At 35.1% G+C, this 16,809-nt stretch overlaps 2 protein-coding genes across 3 annotated transcripts; one reads left to right on the forward strand and one right to left on the reverse strand.

Moving 5' to 3' along the window:
• Positions 1–183: 183 nt before the first annotated feature.
• Positions 184–8,187, reverse strand: LOC111382616 (pyruvate kinase 1, cytosolic-like). Of its 2 annotated transcripts, none has more exons than XM_023006643.1 (16): positions 7,971–8,187; positions 7,775–7,871; positions 7,603–7,700; positions 7,281–7,436; positions 6,733–6,810; positions 6,268–6,399; positions 5,967–6,047; positions 5,780–5,851; positions 5,556–5,645; positions 3,139–3,283; positions 2,785–2,873; positions 2,459–2,554; positions 2,263–2,330; positions 2,079–2,163; positions 868–954; positions 184–525 (listed from the first exon to the last, which is right to left on the reverse strand). In XM_023006643.1, exons 1-16 carry the CDS (start codon positions 8,037–8,039, stop codon positions 373–375), a joined length of 1,596 nt encoding a protein of 531 aa, XP_022862411.1. In that variant the 5' UTR covers positions 8,040–8,187; the 3' UTR covers positions 184–372. The 2 variants fall into 2 exon arrangements, with proteins under 2 accessions (XP_022862411.1, XP_022862412.1); XM_023006644.1 differs by having other exon boundaries at positions 868–927; positions 7,971–8,186.
• Positions 8,188–11,394: 3,207 nt separating this feature from the next.
• On the forward strand, positions 11,395–16,805 carry LOC111382622 (uridylate kinase). Its single transcript, XM_023006650.1, has 7 exons — positions 11,395–12,158; positions 12,771–12,921; positions 13,952–14,005; positions 14,090–14,181; positions 15,555–15,790; positions 15,872–16,042; positions 16,264–16,805. The coding sequence occupies exons 1-7, from the start codon at positions 11,536–11,538 to the stop codon at positions 16,359–16,361; spliced, it is 1,425 nt and encodes a 474-aa protein (XP_022862418.1). The 5' UTR covers positions 11,395–11,535; the 3' UTR covers positions 16,362–16,805.
• The last annotated feature ends 4 nt before the right edge of the window (positions 16,806–16,809 follow it).

The raw sequence follows: 16,809 nt of genomic DNA on the forward strand, positions 1-16,809 counted from the left end.
TTTCGTTTTTAAAACTTTTACCACATTTCTTATGGCCACGATTTTTTCTGAAAAATCAGTAAAACTAAATAACATTAAGAAAACGCATTTCATTCTTATAAAGTATCTCATCATTTTGTTACACCATGAATCATTATAATTGCTTGATTTAATCTTTATAATTCAATATGTAGTGATGAGAACGATGGAAAGTGTGCATGCAAAAAGTTTTATTAGATTCATAGGTTCTCACATAAAATTGTGGCTCATAATCAATCTACCTTCAGACTACTCAAAAAAACCATGAGATAGTTCTCAAAATCGACGTGAGAATCAATTTATTATGTAACAAAAAGTGGAAGGGCGAATAGCCCACAGATTGGCCTAAATATTTTAATCTTCAAGTTCAATGATCTTAACTACGGATGCATCTCCAACTTTCTGGCAGACAACAACTCGATCATGCGACTTCACAATTCCCAAGGTCTTCCCATGATCAATTGCAACTTTTAGAACCGACTCGTCGATGGCATCTATTGACTCGGCCTACAAGATAAACAGATGTTGAGTTAACATGAGTTTCATCAAGACAAAATTTGACCATAGCTAATGAGCACTATACAGTATAGAAAGAATAACACCTGAAGTCCAAAGGACATTAAAAAATAATCAAAGAAACAAAAAGCCTGTCGTGGTACCAAGACTAGGTCTCAATTCATATGCCAAAGAAATGTGATTCCCAATCAAAAGGAAACAAAATGGATATTACATAATACAACAGAACTATGCAAGATATTGCGATATGAATATCCATTAACTATTTACATTTCTTCGACTGAAAAGTGCAAATATGGAGGGTCGACCGTTTATTAAAACAAAGGAACTTACCGGCTGGCGAGGATCAGCAATCAAGGGAAGAAGACCTCGAACTATAAGTGATTGCGTTGCCTGAACATGCAGAAAAGATCCATCGGCCTAGAATGTCAGAAGAAGACAACATTGCAAGAAGAGAAATAACAATATATATTTCATAGAACAAGGGAAACATGAAATTGATGCGATGGGAAATAAAATTAAAGAAAACATGTCACTCGTTATCATAAATTCTTTAAAAGACAAAAATCATTAGCTATCAAGAAGCAGCAACTAGGACCTAACAGAAAAAGAAGTTTCTCTTTGAGTGCCAATATCATTGTCTCAGAATTCATCAAAATTTTATAGATAGATATCTTACCTTGAAAGCAAGTATAGTTTGAATGATAATACTTCAAAAGAAAGTTGTTTAAATGAGAAAGTACAAGAGATCTAAAGAACACATCGGTGTGATTGCGTGATGGGAGAATGTCACCGCGATGCGCTGTAATATAAAGTGTCCTATTTCTTAGAAATTGTCATGCTCAGAGTTTGGTGTCAGTTTAGTGTCGTGTCAATGCAGTGTGTAGCTGGGAACTAAAATGCCAAAGGATCAAATCATAAGAGGAAGCTCATTTGCCTTCAAAATAGGAATTTATTGATGAAAATCAAAAGCACAACTGTAAACCGACTATGCAACCAAGAGAAAAGCTTAAGTATTAGAAACACTAAAATTGAGCTGACTGTATTAAGCCCCTTTTTGACAACCATTAAAACAAAACTTTTTTCCTCAAATTAATTTTCAATCACACATTCTCACAATACAAGGATCAAATCATAAGAGGAAGCTCATTTGCCTTCAAAATAGGAATTTATTGATGAAAATCAAAAGCACAACTGTAAACCGACTATGCAACCAAGAGAAAAGCTTAAGTATTAGAAAAACTAAAATTGAGTTGACTGTATTAAGCCCCTTTTTGACAACCATTAAAACAAAACTTTTTTCCTCAAATTAATTTTCAATCACACATTCTCACAATAAAATAATTTGTACATAAACCCAAATTTTTTCCTACTTTTTAATCACACATTCTCAAAAAATCACTATTCCAAAACTCATTTTCCCCAAAAAACTCATTATAATGGTCGTCAAACAGGTGCTAAGCACCATGTAAACAGTTCATCAAATGCATTGAACAATATGTTTTTAGATATCACTATATATTGAAAGAGGGTCCATGGTTTACCTGAAATGCACTACTAGAATTTGTTTTGAGGCGCGGGATGACAACTGATAGAACAGGCATCGTCGGCCTATACTTAGCTATCAATCTGCATTTACAAGTATTAAAGTAGTCAAAATCGCACAAGAATCAGCAACATAATAAGTATTTCAAGATATCCAATGCATAAGCACCATTGAGTATGTACCTTGCAGCCCTTCCAGAAGAAGTAAAACAAATGATAATCGATGCCTTCACCTTAATGGCTGCCCGAACCTAAAGATGAAAAAAATAATTACTTAAATCTTCTCCAAATTCGAGAACAAAGCGCTACAATCACAAGAAATATTCATTTGCACAATTTCCTTTTTCTTCTTCTGTCCACTTTTAAGATCACAACATACCGCAGAGGAAGCAATGGATTCCAAGTGTGCCATAGGTTCCCCAACATACTTTACAGTCTCCTTGAAGTATTGGTCTTGATTGAAAACCTTCTCAGCCTGCAAGCCAGTTTCGTGCAGGTTATGTCCAAAAAGAACAGATTGCAGTGCATGAAATGTAAATCAAATGTAAAAAGGAAAACAAGAAAAAAATCAAATGATGTTCCTAATTCAAGAAAAAGATGATGAATAAATCTCAGGTTTCACAAACCAACCATAAAATGCACATTTATTTAACCGTGATTTTCAGAATGAGGTGATACAAGTAAAAATTAACTACATATTCTTACCTCAGCACAGATTTTGCCAACTGTAGAAATAGTTTCAATAGGGTATAATCCACGTAAAGTCTCAGCCCCAAGAAGAATAGCATCACATCCTGAACAAAAACGATGAAAAGAAAATCACCCTTGTTCAGCTGCTGATAGCTTCAAAGTGCAATGAGTATAAATTGAATGAAGTTCAATAATAAAGAAGATAAAGATATAGAGAATACAGATTCAAAAATCAAACAAAAAATATAAATGAATAAAACGTCATAATACATAATGTAATGAAGTAAGATATAGCTACAAGTTGGTCCAACTGTCCATCAATATTTCATGAACTCGTAGGTCTTACATACTCATAGAACAGTGACTTACCATCCAGAACAGCATTAGCAACATCAGTTGCCTCAGCACGGGTAGGCCTCAAATTGTTGGTCATAGTATCAACAACACGAGTTATGACAGCTGGCTTTCCAGCCATATTACATTTGTAAATGGCAGACTTCTGAAAAAAGAACACCTGCAAATGCCGAAGAAAGTTAGCTAGCAAAAGGTTTTATACAGACCAAAAACTAAGGTCATTAACAATGATGAGAACTGCGTTGATGATTACACTAGAATAATGACAAGGTTGGTACAGAATTTTGCACTCTATAGCATGTTAGTTCTACTAAAAATGGCCATAATTCACCCAATCAACTTCCTGTAGAGATCCAATTCACCCCTTCTATTTGATAATATCAGCCAATGGTCTTGCATGAAAATACCCAAGTGATAAAGGGAAACAGATTGGTTAATTTGAAATTTTATGAGAATTAAGGCATGCAACATACAATGACATGACAATAAATAAGACATAACTTGCAATCTTCAACCCCAAATAATCACCACCGACTATCCAGCCAACGCCTCATTCTTCCTCACCCCTCATTTTGAAGATCGTATACGATTGACCAGGCCTTCGCTGCAAGCAGGAGCAAACTGTTGGGTATCACGTACGGCTGTCCGCAAGAGCGTGACCAAGGCCATGACCAAATTACCTCCCACTCCCAGACGGGGAACCTCATGCCCCTTCTAGAGACATTGGGAAAGTCCCTGACACACCTATGCCAATATATCAGTTTTTGAGCTCATGATGGGTCTGGAAAGTAGTCAATATGCTTTCTTATCTTACATGGATATGACTGCTTTCCAAGAGCTATAAATGCCAAAGGACGAATCCGAGATCTCATCACTAACTCGTAAGGGTGTTGAGAATTGTTTTTGTTTTTCTTGCTAGAAACTTTTTCAAAAGTATTCAAAGCTTGAATTTAAAAACTTACTTCTGAGGTGAGCATCTATATGCCGTTACTACACTTGAAATTCCAAAAAGGAAGAACACCTCTTAAATGATTGCTTGCATGTGTCCGCAATAAATAAGAAAGAGCAATCTCACTTTCTTCTTCAATTTCTAACCTAGTTTCCTACTGTTTGCAACAGTTGAATCAATGAACTATTGACAATCAGAAATTTGAAACTGGACAATTGGGATAATGCCCATGTGGTGAATTTGATGGTGAGGATGGTAGGTTGCGAGTAAGTCAGCGAGTGTCAGCCTGATTTTTAATTTGGGATGGTGTAGATTGTTCTTTGGGTGGTGGCAGGAGGTGGCTAGCATTCTTAATGTTGCAGGTGGTCGTGAATGGTAGTCAACTGAAGGGAGAAATTGATTGTAGAGAAATTGTGTGATATTTGTGGATGTACAACGGTGTGTTTCCAGTGATTAATGGTGACTGGTGATGGCTATATGCACTAGCTGCAGTGGGTGATGGAGCTAGTTTTGAAATAATCACTATCCAGTTGATTGCTTCAGAAAATCGAATATAAACACTAAAGACATGTATGGAGAACAAAGCCGCAAAAGGCTTCATTCTGAACAATGAACATATTTGCAAACTTAAAACTGAGATGAATATGGCAAACCTTTGAAAAATTATCAGGTGAAACATTGTTGTCTAGGCTACAATAATCAATCGAGTCAAATGTATGTTTATACGAAAAAATACATACGATTTTCTTTATGGAGGGAGCCCCAACCCACACAAAAGCTAAGAAAATATAATATTATTGTAAGTAGCTTTTCTACAAGCTGTCTAGCTCCAGTTGCAGCCGTTTCATCGAAGCATTTGAAAGTTCAATTAGGCGTCATTTCACTACTGGCAAGTCAGAGTAGAAAAATTCTGATATTCACCAAGAGTCATTTCATGGGTGTAAATATTAAAAAGTTCAGAGCACATAGAGAACTGAAGACTCGGAAGGGGAAGAAAAACAACCTACCTCCTAGTGTTGTGCATGCAAAGATAATCAAGATGCCAAGCTTTCGTCATTTCGGAAGTCAAAATATTAAATTTGAAAGTTGACACAGTATAGAGAGAGGTACAGAAAGATATCTTTATTGCTGAGAAATCAAAAAGTATTCGGAGTCAGCCATTTACATTTCCATCTGTAAACAAGCAACATTGGTTGCAGAACCAACTTTAACATACTAATACTCACCATTAAATTTAAAATAGTACATCATTGGGTATTCCCAGAAGGAGAAGCATCTTTAAATGCTATCTTTAACACAGACGAATAGGAAAACTAACTCAGTTTTGCAGAGCACAAAAAGAATGAAACACGATTGGCAAAAAAGAAGAAAAAAGGATGAAGCATCAGCATCTAAACACTTTACATTTAAGAGAAAAAAAAAAATGAAGCGTCAGAATCTAAACACTTCACATTTTTCCTTTAAAGCAATCATAATAACCAACCTTCTCAGGCGGCAGATCTATACCAAGGTTTCCACGAGAAAGAATGATACCATCTGCCTCCTGTAGGATCTCATCGAAATGGGTTAAACCCTACAAAGATAGCAGTGAGAAAGATGTAAAACAATGAACTTTTGCATAGTTGCAGGTCAGCATCATATGCTGTTATCAGAAAAGCAATGAAATTTTCTCTTTTATAAAAGAATGAGGTAACATACGAAATTCACCTCTATGTTTTCAATTTTAGCAAAAATTTGAGTTTGATTTAGATCACCAAGCTTAGATAGATACTTGCGAGCCTGCATTCAGTGCCATAACCAGAAATTAAATAATCCAAAATATTTGCGAGAACAGAACAATGTACAGAGCAATATGAAGGAATCAAGAAGCATTCTTTTCTTTTCCCTTTTTTACCTCACGAACATCTTCTGCATGTCGCGTAAATGACAGTGAAAGAAAATCAATTTTATTCTGAACACCCCATGTGCTAATAACCTGAAGTAAAATTGAAATAACACCAAAAGTTAAAGATTGCATCAATTAAAGTCAAACATAAAAGCTGATTTTGAAACTCAATGACCAGTTTTTAGAGAGATTAGAACCAATACATTGCCAATCCACCAAATATCCTTCAGGAAATCTTCCAAATCAAAGCACAAGTTAAGAAAGCATATTGACATCTAGAAAAGCGCAGATATTGCTACAACTCACTCACCTGCTTGTCCTTATCAGATAGAGTGGGCATTTCAATACGTATCTGAGAAGCATGCATGGTAAATAATGACCCGGACAAGTTCGCAGAATTCTTTACCACACAAACCACATCATCACCTTTTACTTCATCTACCTGTCAGGCCAAATCACAGACTTCAAGCAATGTACCACAGTAAACAAGTTATCCCAGTCGGATTATACAATCACACGCATAACACTATGGTATATATGCCTAGGTTTTTTTCCCTATTTAATCAAGTAAACGATTCAACGTGGAAAGTAACAGAAAGAGAAGAAAATGAAAGAAATGATTTGACAAAAGCACACTTATTGGAACAAAGATATCAACACAACGAGAAATTAAATGAAATGAAATGAAAAAAAAAAAAAAAGGAAACGAAAGAAATCAACAAATAAGTCAATCTTGTTGAGTTCAGACTAGCAATTCAGGAACTCCGCTTCATACCTCCAGCCAAACAGAAGTGGTCTCGCTTCCAGTAAAGAGGTATTGACCTAAAAAAATGGTGTCTCCCTTTTTCACAGCCTGCAAAACAGATAGGCTTAGTTCAGCGGCTCAATTAGATGCTATAAAAAACATAAAGTGAAGTTATGCAACTATAGAGCTAAACATTTGCTGAGAAAATTTTCATTGAACGCTATGTAACCTGAAAAGTATAAATATTTGAAAACAAGAACTTTCAAAGTTCTGGTCAAAATTAGGCCTTGAGCTTTACTAGGAAATTTTCAAAGCCGAGGCACTAACATGTATCTCAATACAGACAAAAAATTGTAAATAAGTGGTACCAGAGAGAGTTTATGCAATTAATTAATAGAACTAATCTCAGTGAGGATGAAACATTTATAGTGAAGTAGATACAAGGCATGCTCTTTGACTTTTTCATTCTCAAGAAAGCAATAGAACTAATGAACTCAAGCCTTTGCAATTTACAAAATAAAGAAAACTGAAACAAGAAAAAATAAATAAGATTTATTAAGGTTAGGAGCATTATAAACCTTAGAGAGTCCAGCAAAGTTGATTGGCAAAACTTCAGAGGACGCTTCTTGGCCTTCATCTGGCGTCAGAATTACCTTGTCATCTGCCTCAAGAGTTATGTCATTCTCAGTCTTATTAACAACCTGTAACTCGGGACCCACAGAATCTAGCATAACCTGAAATAAGTTGAAAATCAACATACATAAGTTCAGTCAAAAAATAAACTGCCATCGTGTTCTCGTCTGTTTATGGCAAAAAAAAAAAAAATCTGTAGTTCAATTTTAGAATTATCATCACAAGAACCATCAAATTATTCTTCTTTGGGACATCAAATATACATACAGAACAGAGCTTCTTGGTGCTATTGATAGCAGCCTTCAAATTCTCCAGGGTTTCCTGATGATACTCCGCATCATGCCACGAAAAATCAAATCTAGCCACTGCCCACAAAAAAATAAGCATTATCCCTAGACAAAAACAAATAAAATTGAAGAAAACATTCGATTTAAACTACCAGACATTCCAGCTCTAAGACAACCGGAGATAACCTCGACCGATCGAGAACACGGGCCCAATGTCCCTACGATCTTCGTCATTGCCGGAAAGAAACTCTGTACACGCACACTTGATTACTCCTCAAAATCCAAATCATTAATGCATGAGTGGATCTGTATGTAATCTTGAAAAATTGTCCCCAAAAAAATACTTACAGCTCTTGATGGCTCGAGAATGGAAGCCATCCTAATTGGCTCTTCGAGTAGCAAGTGATTCGAATGCATTTTGCTGGATTTTATCTTTCTACAAAACTCAGAGAAGATTCGTGTTATGTAGAGAGTTATAACTAATGTGGTTTCTTCTTTGTTTTGTCTTGGACTTTGAACAGAGAAAAACAAAAGGAGGTTGAGAGAAGTATCGTATTCGTAAAGCAAACGGCCTCTATTTTTTTATTTTATTTATTTTAAAAGATTTGGTGGGAATATATGCTGCGCTAGATTTTATTCATGTTTTGTAGTGATTCTTTGAAAATAAATTATATAAAAATGTTTTTTTTAGGGAATATATAGTTAAAAACTATAAAAATAAAATAAATTGAATTTACGTATAAGATTATTTTATTGAAAAAATATATAGTTAATAATAAATTTGGATTCAAATAAGTTTTAGAAATTTGGTATTGAAAATGGATTATTTTAATTTTCTATCCTAAACTAACATGTTGATTTTTTTGATACTTACGGTGACACAAATGAAATGTTTCGTATTGTGATTGTGATTTTTCCTTAAGGAAATTTAGAAATATACCATTATAAGTTTAACAGACTAAATTACCCTTATTTGTAAAATTATAAATGACACGCTAATATATAACATTTGGTAACAATACATTACTTTTTGACGGGCATGTTTGATAGTGATTACGATAATTGATTTTTTGATCGTTAGAAAAAAAAGTGGATCCCATTTGTGGGTGAATAAGTAAAAAAATAAAAGCTAAAATAATGAAATAACGATCTAAAAATTGATTTTTTTGAGTGAAAATTGCTATCAAATGACAGCTTTAATATTCTTGAAATTTAATAACCTAAATCCGCGCTAATTGATTATACCGTCTGTTTCATCCTCAAAAATGGGAGCTCTATTATGGGACAAATAAAATATGGAAGTTATTTATTATAAACAAATTGTTAGTTTGATTTTTTAACTGGAAATCTCTTGGATGGTGATGAACAATATTAAGAACTCGAAGTGTTGGGAACATGCTTAATCATGCGTAGCTGAAATTTTTTTTTTTTTTAATTCTTATCAAGGATTTGCTTTGTGTTTAGATTAAAAAAAAACGTAATAGAGATTGTACCTTTTACGAGATATGCAAACTCTTTTGCTATTTTTTCATTCCAATGATCTTGACTCGTCATCCACAGCTGTCCAATTATCCAGCGTTCAATGAAAATTCACACAGAGAACAAGATTTTAGGAACTAGGGTTTTATCATCTTGTGCTAGCAAAAATGAAAAATCTCTACATATTGAAAACTCTAGTCACTTATCTATATAAGCTCAAACGGGTTTGGTCTGACCTGATCCATTATTTAATTAATTCATTTAATTAAATTCGATCTGTGTATTAATTAATCTAATTAATTAATTTAGGCTTATAAATAAACAACCCAATTAATTAATTTATCCACCGCTTGTTAAATTAATTAATTGACAAATCATAATCTTCCAGTTCTCCTTTTGTATGCGACCTATTAAGTTCTCAATCACGATACCTAATGATGTGAATTATTATTTTGATCTACTCGAAATCAATAAATTAAAAAACTCTTTTAATTTATCACCAATTCACGTTCGCCGTTCCAAATTGACATCTAATAATGTGTCAGAGCAATACATGTGACGGAAAAATGTCACGTGATATGACAAAATCAAACTCGTTCATTTACCGTGAAATTATAATCCCTTCATCAACATGATGTGATTAATTATGCGATATGAAAGTGTGTTAATCCCAATTATTGGTCATATCTTTCATTCTATTATTGAATCTATATAAATCAAAAACTCCTTTTCGACTTCTGAGTACACCTTGGCCAAGGATTTCGTTGTCGACTTAATTGAATGAAATGCAGATTATAATATCTTACTATCTAAGAGTAACGAATCATCTATTAGTCATTCACAACCTTCATATAATTCTTGACATGTCCAAACGATGCCGTATTAGCAACTTTTGGCAGAGCAACGTCTAACACCGTCAAAGTATGACTGTCCTTCTATAAGGTACCATGATGACCTAAAGTCAAATGACCAATTCCACTACCAAACGTCGGAGATTAACCACTGACACTCAGATAATTATTCACGTGAAATCTCTCAACGGGTCTCCAATGTTTCGTTTTATAACAAAACATCTACATGTTCATTCAAGTGTCACCACACTTTAGCTTGTAAAATCAGCTACTTACTTCACAAGTAAGAAATGTCACATGTGATGGTCTATCCGTAATAACAATATCCGTATCTCATCATTACTTATGACCACAAATAATTTAAAATTCAATCATATGTAATTTATATTTCACAATCACAACTTTTTGTAATTTACAAATTACTAATATTTGAATACATGGACTCCATTATTTAATCCAATTGAATATTAATTAATAGGTCTGCAATAAATCGCATCAACCATTTATTAAAAGTGTTTATGTCTAAAGTCGATTGGACTTGAGGCATAACACTTACACGTAAATTGTTAGATTCTGAGAATTCTTGCGATACTAAACAACGATCTTGAAGTAAAGTTTATTATGCACAACAATCAAAGTGCTAAATGGAGAAACAATTCAAGATTTATTTATATTTTACTATCTTGAGCAAGGAAAGAGGAAACTATAAGCCTTACCTGGCAAGCTTTTTAATCTGTACACATCCTTCATTGGATTAGTCTATTTCATTAAGTTCTCCATGTTCGCATTGTGATTGTGAAACTCATATCGACATCAATAAGCTCAAAAACTTTTTATCGTGTGGCATTTTTAGCGTCATTGGGCACCCAAAACTCCTTCAACGAAGAAACTTTGTGTAACACCGACTGCAGACTATGAAAAAGGTTTTTGCTAAAATTAATCAACTTCTATGTCCCATTGCATTGTCATAGGAATGTACTCCTTCATTTTCAGTCTTTTGATAACATTTACGTTGTTTCCTTGAGGTCCAAATGGAGTTGGTCTTGACAGCAACGAATCTTTAAAAGTTCGTACATATGCTCGATTACTCCCGACAAGCCACCTTGAACCTTTCAATATTTTTTCATGCCCTCATGACAAGCTTTTCTATAGAAAAGAGGATATACTTTTACCCATGGCTGTGAAAATATCACTTGTATTGAAATATTTTCCTTTCAATAAGCCGCTAGCAGAGAGTTCGAATGGTTTAGTCGCTGCACCAAACAAGTGTTTATCTACATCGATAAACATGATTGAGCATTCTTTTGACGATGAACTATACAATAACAGGTTGTTGTAGGAAAAAATAAATAGAAGTCTCAATCGTAACTTCAGGACGGAACTTGCAAATTAGAAACGGAAACTTTTTCGTAACGTAAAAAAAAATGGGCCCCCTCACGTGACCGCGCAACACGTGCTTACCTAACGGACTCGTCACACACTAAACGCCTCTCACTCAGTCCCCACAAAATTACCCCCAAACGCCTTCTCTCACGTCCGTCTGTTCTCCTCCGTTTCCGTCAACACTAACCGTAACGCCGTCCATGGCCTCTTGTGACGACGATTTTTCCCTTCTCGACGATCACCAAAATCCTGATGCTACCCAACCTTCCACCAACACCCAAACGCCGCAGTTTACCGTCAATCCGTACGATCAAGACTCAGATCCGTTCGATTCCGAACCTGATCCGAGTTCCCGATCCTGTAAACGTGCAAGCGAGCGTGACGATGTCAATAACGACGTATCGAAAAGGACTAGACTTCCGTCCGCCTCCTCTTCCGCCGGTGATTACAGGAAGGACAGAGAAGAATGGAGTGAAACGGCCATCGCGTGTTTGTTGGAAGCGTATACTGACAAGTTTATGCAGTTGAATAGGGGAAATTTGAGGGGAAAGGACTGGGAGGAGGTGGCGGCGACGGTTGGCGAGAGATGTGATAAGCAGAGCAAAAGCGTTGAGCAGTGCAAGAACAAGGTGGATAATTTGAAGAAGCGATACAAATTGGAGAGGCATCGGTTGAGCAACGGTGGGGTCTCGGTGAGTCACTGGCCTTGGTTCCAGCAGATGGAGCATATTGTTGGGAACAGTATGGCTGCCAAGGCTGCAGCGGATGAGGAAAAAAACTCCGTCAGCGGTGGATCCTCCATATCTACTAGGCATCCAAAGAGGTATATATGAAAATTAGAGCTGATCAATTGGAATTGCGTGTTAATCTGCACTGCCAATTTCATTTTCTTTACAATCTATCTACCTGTTGTTGGTTTGAGAAATTGCTATTTTATGATGTTAAAGCTGACGAGGGAACTGCAGCAGATCTTTCGGCTTGAATCGAATATCTGTGGTAAAATTCGACGAAAATTGAGGCTCTGTTTTCACGTTGCTGAAACGACAGAAACTAGTTACAAAGACAACTTATTTGTTGAAGGTTTCAGTAGGCTATATGTTATGTATGTTTGGGAATTCAATTAAGTTCTATATGTTAGACATTTTTACAGAACAAATCTTTAACCCAATGACGTCGACAAAGCTGATCTAAAAAGGGTAACTGACTGTTCAGTGACTTAACATGAAACTTTGCTGTAAATTGAGTGATTGACAGTGCTTCTAACCCATTTAGCTTATAATATTTGGATCTTAGTTGTTTAGTCTTTGTTGTATAGTCTATACTTCTTGAGTTTGGCATTTATGATATCAGCTGCCATGTATATATTGGTCGATTTTCTGATCAATTTTATGACTTCTTCTTTTCTATATTGATCTAAAATATTCTGTGTGGGCAGACATGCAACAGCAACTGCAACTGCAAGTCCCGGCAGCCAGATTGTGAACGTGAAATTGAAACCATCAACTAATCTTAGGTGGCGAAGAGTAGTTTTCAAAATTAGTGGTGCTGCTCTAGCTGGTACTGCTCCAAACAATATAGATCCAAAGGTTTAATGCTAACTCTGTTTTCTTTTTCTTACTCTTCTGTTTTGTTTCCCCTGATAATTGGATCCAATTTGCAAGCTACCTGATGAATCTAGGCATCATGAAATTTGTTAACACACTAAACTTTGATTTTGAGTTTTGGTGAAGTCATCTTGTTATGTCATGAATAGATAGTAATCTTTCTACATCTGAAGGGCGACATGATGATAGGTGACTCATTTAGAAAACCGTCCATGCCTCCAAGGTACCCTTTTGCTAATAGAAAGATGAGATAGTTACGCTGACATTTCCTGAACTATCTGGCTGTTTTCATCAGAGAATAACGAATATGAATTTCTCATTTTTTTTTTTTTCATTTCTTTATCTATATTTAAACCATCTTTTTAAATATTTTTCTCAAGACTTTTTTCTTCTTTCATATCAAAGAGCATTGCTTTTAGCTTGAAGAAAGCTATTTTTTCCTACTTTTCTCAACGTGATTACATTTCAATATTATTGTTTTTCTAAAATCTATTATTTTCTTTCTATTTTAAGAAAAATGAACAAGACATATCCTTATTTTTGTTGCATATGAATATCGTTTGATGTATTATATATTTAGACTACTGCAATATTGTGAATATGAAGATATATTTTGAGCGTTGGTCAAATTATTACAACTGATTTCTATCATCTTCCCTTTTTTTCACTCAAATTATTTGCTTTGAATCTTTTAAATTTATTTTAAACATTAACAAATTCTAAATATTTGAAAAGAAATACAATGATACGAAGTTTAAAATGGATAGTTATTATATGAGCAAACTCAAAATATATCTACAAAGTTACACTATTACTGCGTTCATAAGTATGCTGCAAAACGAGTGGTTATCATTTTCCATCTCTAATCTGCAGTAGTTTCCCTCTAATCAGAGACATAATGTACTTCCACATTGCGTTGCTCACTCTGCAGTTTAGCATATTTCTTAATAATGAGCAATTCCTCAAGTTTGATTAGTTTTAGTTTTAATTTTAATTTTAATTTTAATTGTAGGTAGCCATGCTGGTTGCAAGAGAAATTTCGATAGCTTGTCGTTATGGTGTTGAGGTATTAGTTAACTTGCTTCTCATTTGCAAGTTGGGATTTTAATTTCTTTGAATTTTATCAACTGTTGATATCTTCAATTTTTAGGTTGCCATAGTTGTAGGTGGCCGTAATTTCTTTTGTGGAGACGCATGGGTTACATCCACTGGGTTGGATAGGTGTACTGCATATCAAATTGGGTATGTTTCTCGACTTGAAGTTATACATCATTATATATTATAACTCGAATTTAGTTATTTCTTTATCTTATTATATTATGAAAAATGAATTGTAGTTTATATTTATTTACAGACACCTATGCAATTAGAATTTACCTTGCAATCTGAAGTCTACTTCACTTGATAAACCACAAGCATATGATTTTTGGTGTTTGTAATTGTCAGAACGTTGAGTTTTGGGATCTGACGCCGGCACTACTACGAACTCTTTTTGGAAAGAAATTATAGATGAAAATTTAACAAGTTCATAGTATGCTCACCTTCCTGATCCCGTTGTATGGTGGACAAATTTTAGGAACTTAGTTTGGAAGCTACCCATATCCATCTACAGAATCTTTCAATTAGGAATTTGGTTAGTTTCGAAAGAATAAGACAAGAATAGTTGGGGACATGTTGATTCTAATTATTTTAAATTCATATATTATATTTTTGTTTATATGATTTTTATTATAGGACCACATGACACGTCAATTCTTGCCTGAGGGGTGTTTCTAAAGTATCCCTCGAGTATATGTAATTTAAAAGATATATAAAAAATTGGTCAAGAGCATGTAGCTTTTTGGATACATATTGAGTGTTTGAGCGTCGGGGTCCAATACATATCGAACACAAACATACTGTTCTCTAAGCTTTCCAAGCGCTCTAGTATAATTTGAACTACACGATCCTCTTGCATTACAATTCTCCTACGTTTTCCATATCTGATATCATGCTTGAATATAGAAGGATAGTTGAGACAGGTTGTCAACCATTGCAAAATTTTATAACTTATTATGACGTGAATCTTCTATGCATTTCGTTGGTTTATCATTTACCAATTACACTTTGCATTGGATCGCAACTTGCAGTGAAATTCAGCAAGGGTTATCTAGTGTGTGCCATGTAAGAGATGTACTACTTTGACCTTAGATTGTTTGGGAATAAGGGTTAGTTTGCTGTGCCTTGTGGCTTGTGCAGCTCAACTTTAGAGAATTACAATGGTATTCTAATGTAGATGCATCTTTAACCGACTACCAATTTGTTCCACCGTGATGTTTTACTTAAAAAATATAATTTAGACTTTTTACTTCCTTCTCTCTCCTTTTCCTAATAGGAACCTTTGGTCACCAAAGCGTTTCTGAGTCGGTCTGGTTATCAAATGATAGAAAGCATTTTTGTTGATACTTGAGTTGGTAAAATACAAAATTAATTTGGACATTTTATACTATGCAGCCTTTTGTTAAAGTGGATAAATTAATACATCACTAAATCAAAAAGGGAAGTGCGTGTCATTGTGGTTAATCTGTTCTCATTCACGAGCTTGTTGACAATGATGATATTCTTATTTTAACCAGAATGATGGCAACGGTGATGAACTCCATTCTGCTGCAGTCGGCTTTGGAGAAATTGGGTGTGAAGACACGCATGCAAAGTGCATTCTCTATGCCAGAGGTTGCTGAACCGTATAGCAGACAACGAGCCATCCGGCATCTTGAAAAAGGAAGAGTTGTAATATTTGGTGGTATTGGAGCTGGGACGGGAAATCCACTCTTTTCTACTGATACAGCTGCAGCTCTTAGAGCATCAGAAAGTATAGCATTGATTTACAATTTAAAAACCTTCTTGATTTCTTACCTGTTCTGATAGAAATTTCAAATCTTGATTCATTCAGTTCATGCGGATGCCGTCTTGAAAGGAGCAAACACGGATGGTGTTTTTGTTTGCGATCCTAGAAGTAACAATATTGCAGCAGAGCACATTTCCTTCCGGGACTTGGCTTCTAGAGGTGCGTCTCCAATGGACATGATGGCTATGACATACTGCGAGGAGAATGGGATTCCAGGTCTGTAACTCATTTCGTGCTTCCAATCCAAACCAACCCACCCACGTGTGCACACAAGATAACGATCATTTTTTCTTTCTTTCATTCTTTTATTTTCTTATGCATCTTGTACCTGTCTCCGGCATTCTCATCCGTGCTTTAATGAGAACTGTTAAATCCTGCTTAGTTTCTTATTGGACTTGCTATACTTTATCTCTATCAAGATCATTCTTTTCTGGCAGTTGTTATTTTCGATCTTCATGAGCTGGGAAATATATCAAGGGCATTATGTGGAGAACCTGTCGGTACGCTGATTGATCAAACAGGACCTATTGGTTAGGGGACTTCATTACTTGGCTTAAAGATTCATATGGCATTTGAACCTGTGATTTCTTGGAAAGTATGTTCCTATTAGCATCCATCTAACATAGTGGAGTTCAAATCGACTGCTCTTCGATGAAGCTGTTTGTAGAATATGTGTACATGGTAAAATTGTTTGTAAATTTATGAGGTAACTGCTGATGATCTTATGCTAGATATAGAGGGAAACCTCTCGATAATATCTTCTGGCGTCTTCAAATTGGTTCGTGTCTTGGAAAGGTGAGTGGAACCATTACAATTTACAACATGCCGAAATCTTGAACTTGTGAAGTAAAGGAATTCCAATAATATTCCTTGGGAGATCTGACAACCCAATTTTAGCATCAGTGCTTTTTTGCTTTTGTACTGACATTATTCTAATTTTTCCTTTTGTAAATCATAATTGAGCCCAGAAAATTCTCAACTGC

The sequence above is a fragment of the Olea europaea genome, unplaced genomic scaffold (genome assembly GCF_002742605.1).
Source record: "Olea europaea var. sylvestris unplaced genomic scaffold, O_europaea_v1 scaffold2538, whole genome shotgun sequence".
Taxonomy (NCBI): Eukaryota; Viridiplantae; Streptophyta; class Magnoliopsida; order Lamiales; family Oleaceae; genus Olea; species Olea europaea.

Bases quoted from the DNA above. Each gene is read 5' to 3' on its own strand.
- LOC111382622 (XM_023006650.1), top strand. From the start codon at position 11,536: ATGGCCTCTTGTGACGACGATTTTTCCCTTCTCGACGATCACCAAAAT. The intron at 14,182-15,554 runs GTATGTTTCTCG...TATTTTAACCAG, and splicing joins TGTACTGCATATCAAATTGG to AATGATGGCAACGGTGATGA. The intron at 16,043-16,263 runs GTCTGTAACTCA...CTTTTCTGGCAG, and splicing joins CGAGGAGAATGGGATTCCAG to TTGTTATTTTCGATCTTCAT.
- LOC111382616 (XM_023006643.1), bottom strand. From the start codon at position 8,039: ATGCATTCGAATCACTTGCTACTCGAAGAGCCAATTAGGATGGCTTCC. The intron at 6,400-6,732 runs GTATGAAGCGGA...TTGGCCTGACAG, and splicing joins CCACTTCTGTTTGGCTGGAG to GTAGATGAAGTAAAAGGTGA. The intron at 526-867 runs GTAAGTTCCTTT...TTTATCTTGTAG, and splicing joins TTGCTGATCCTCGCCAGCCG to GCCGAGTCAATAGATGCCAT.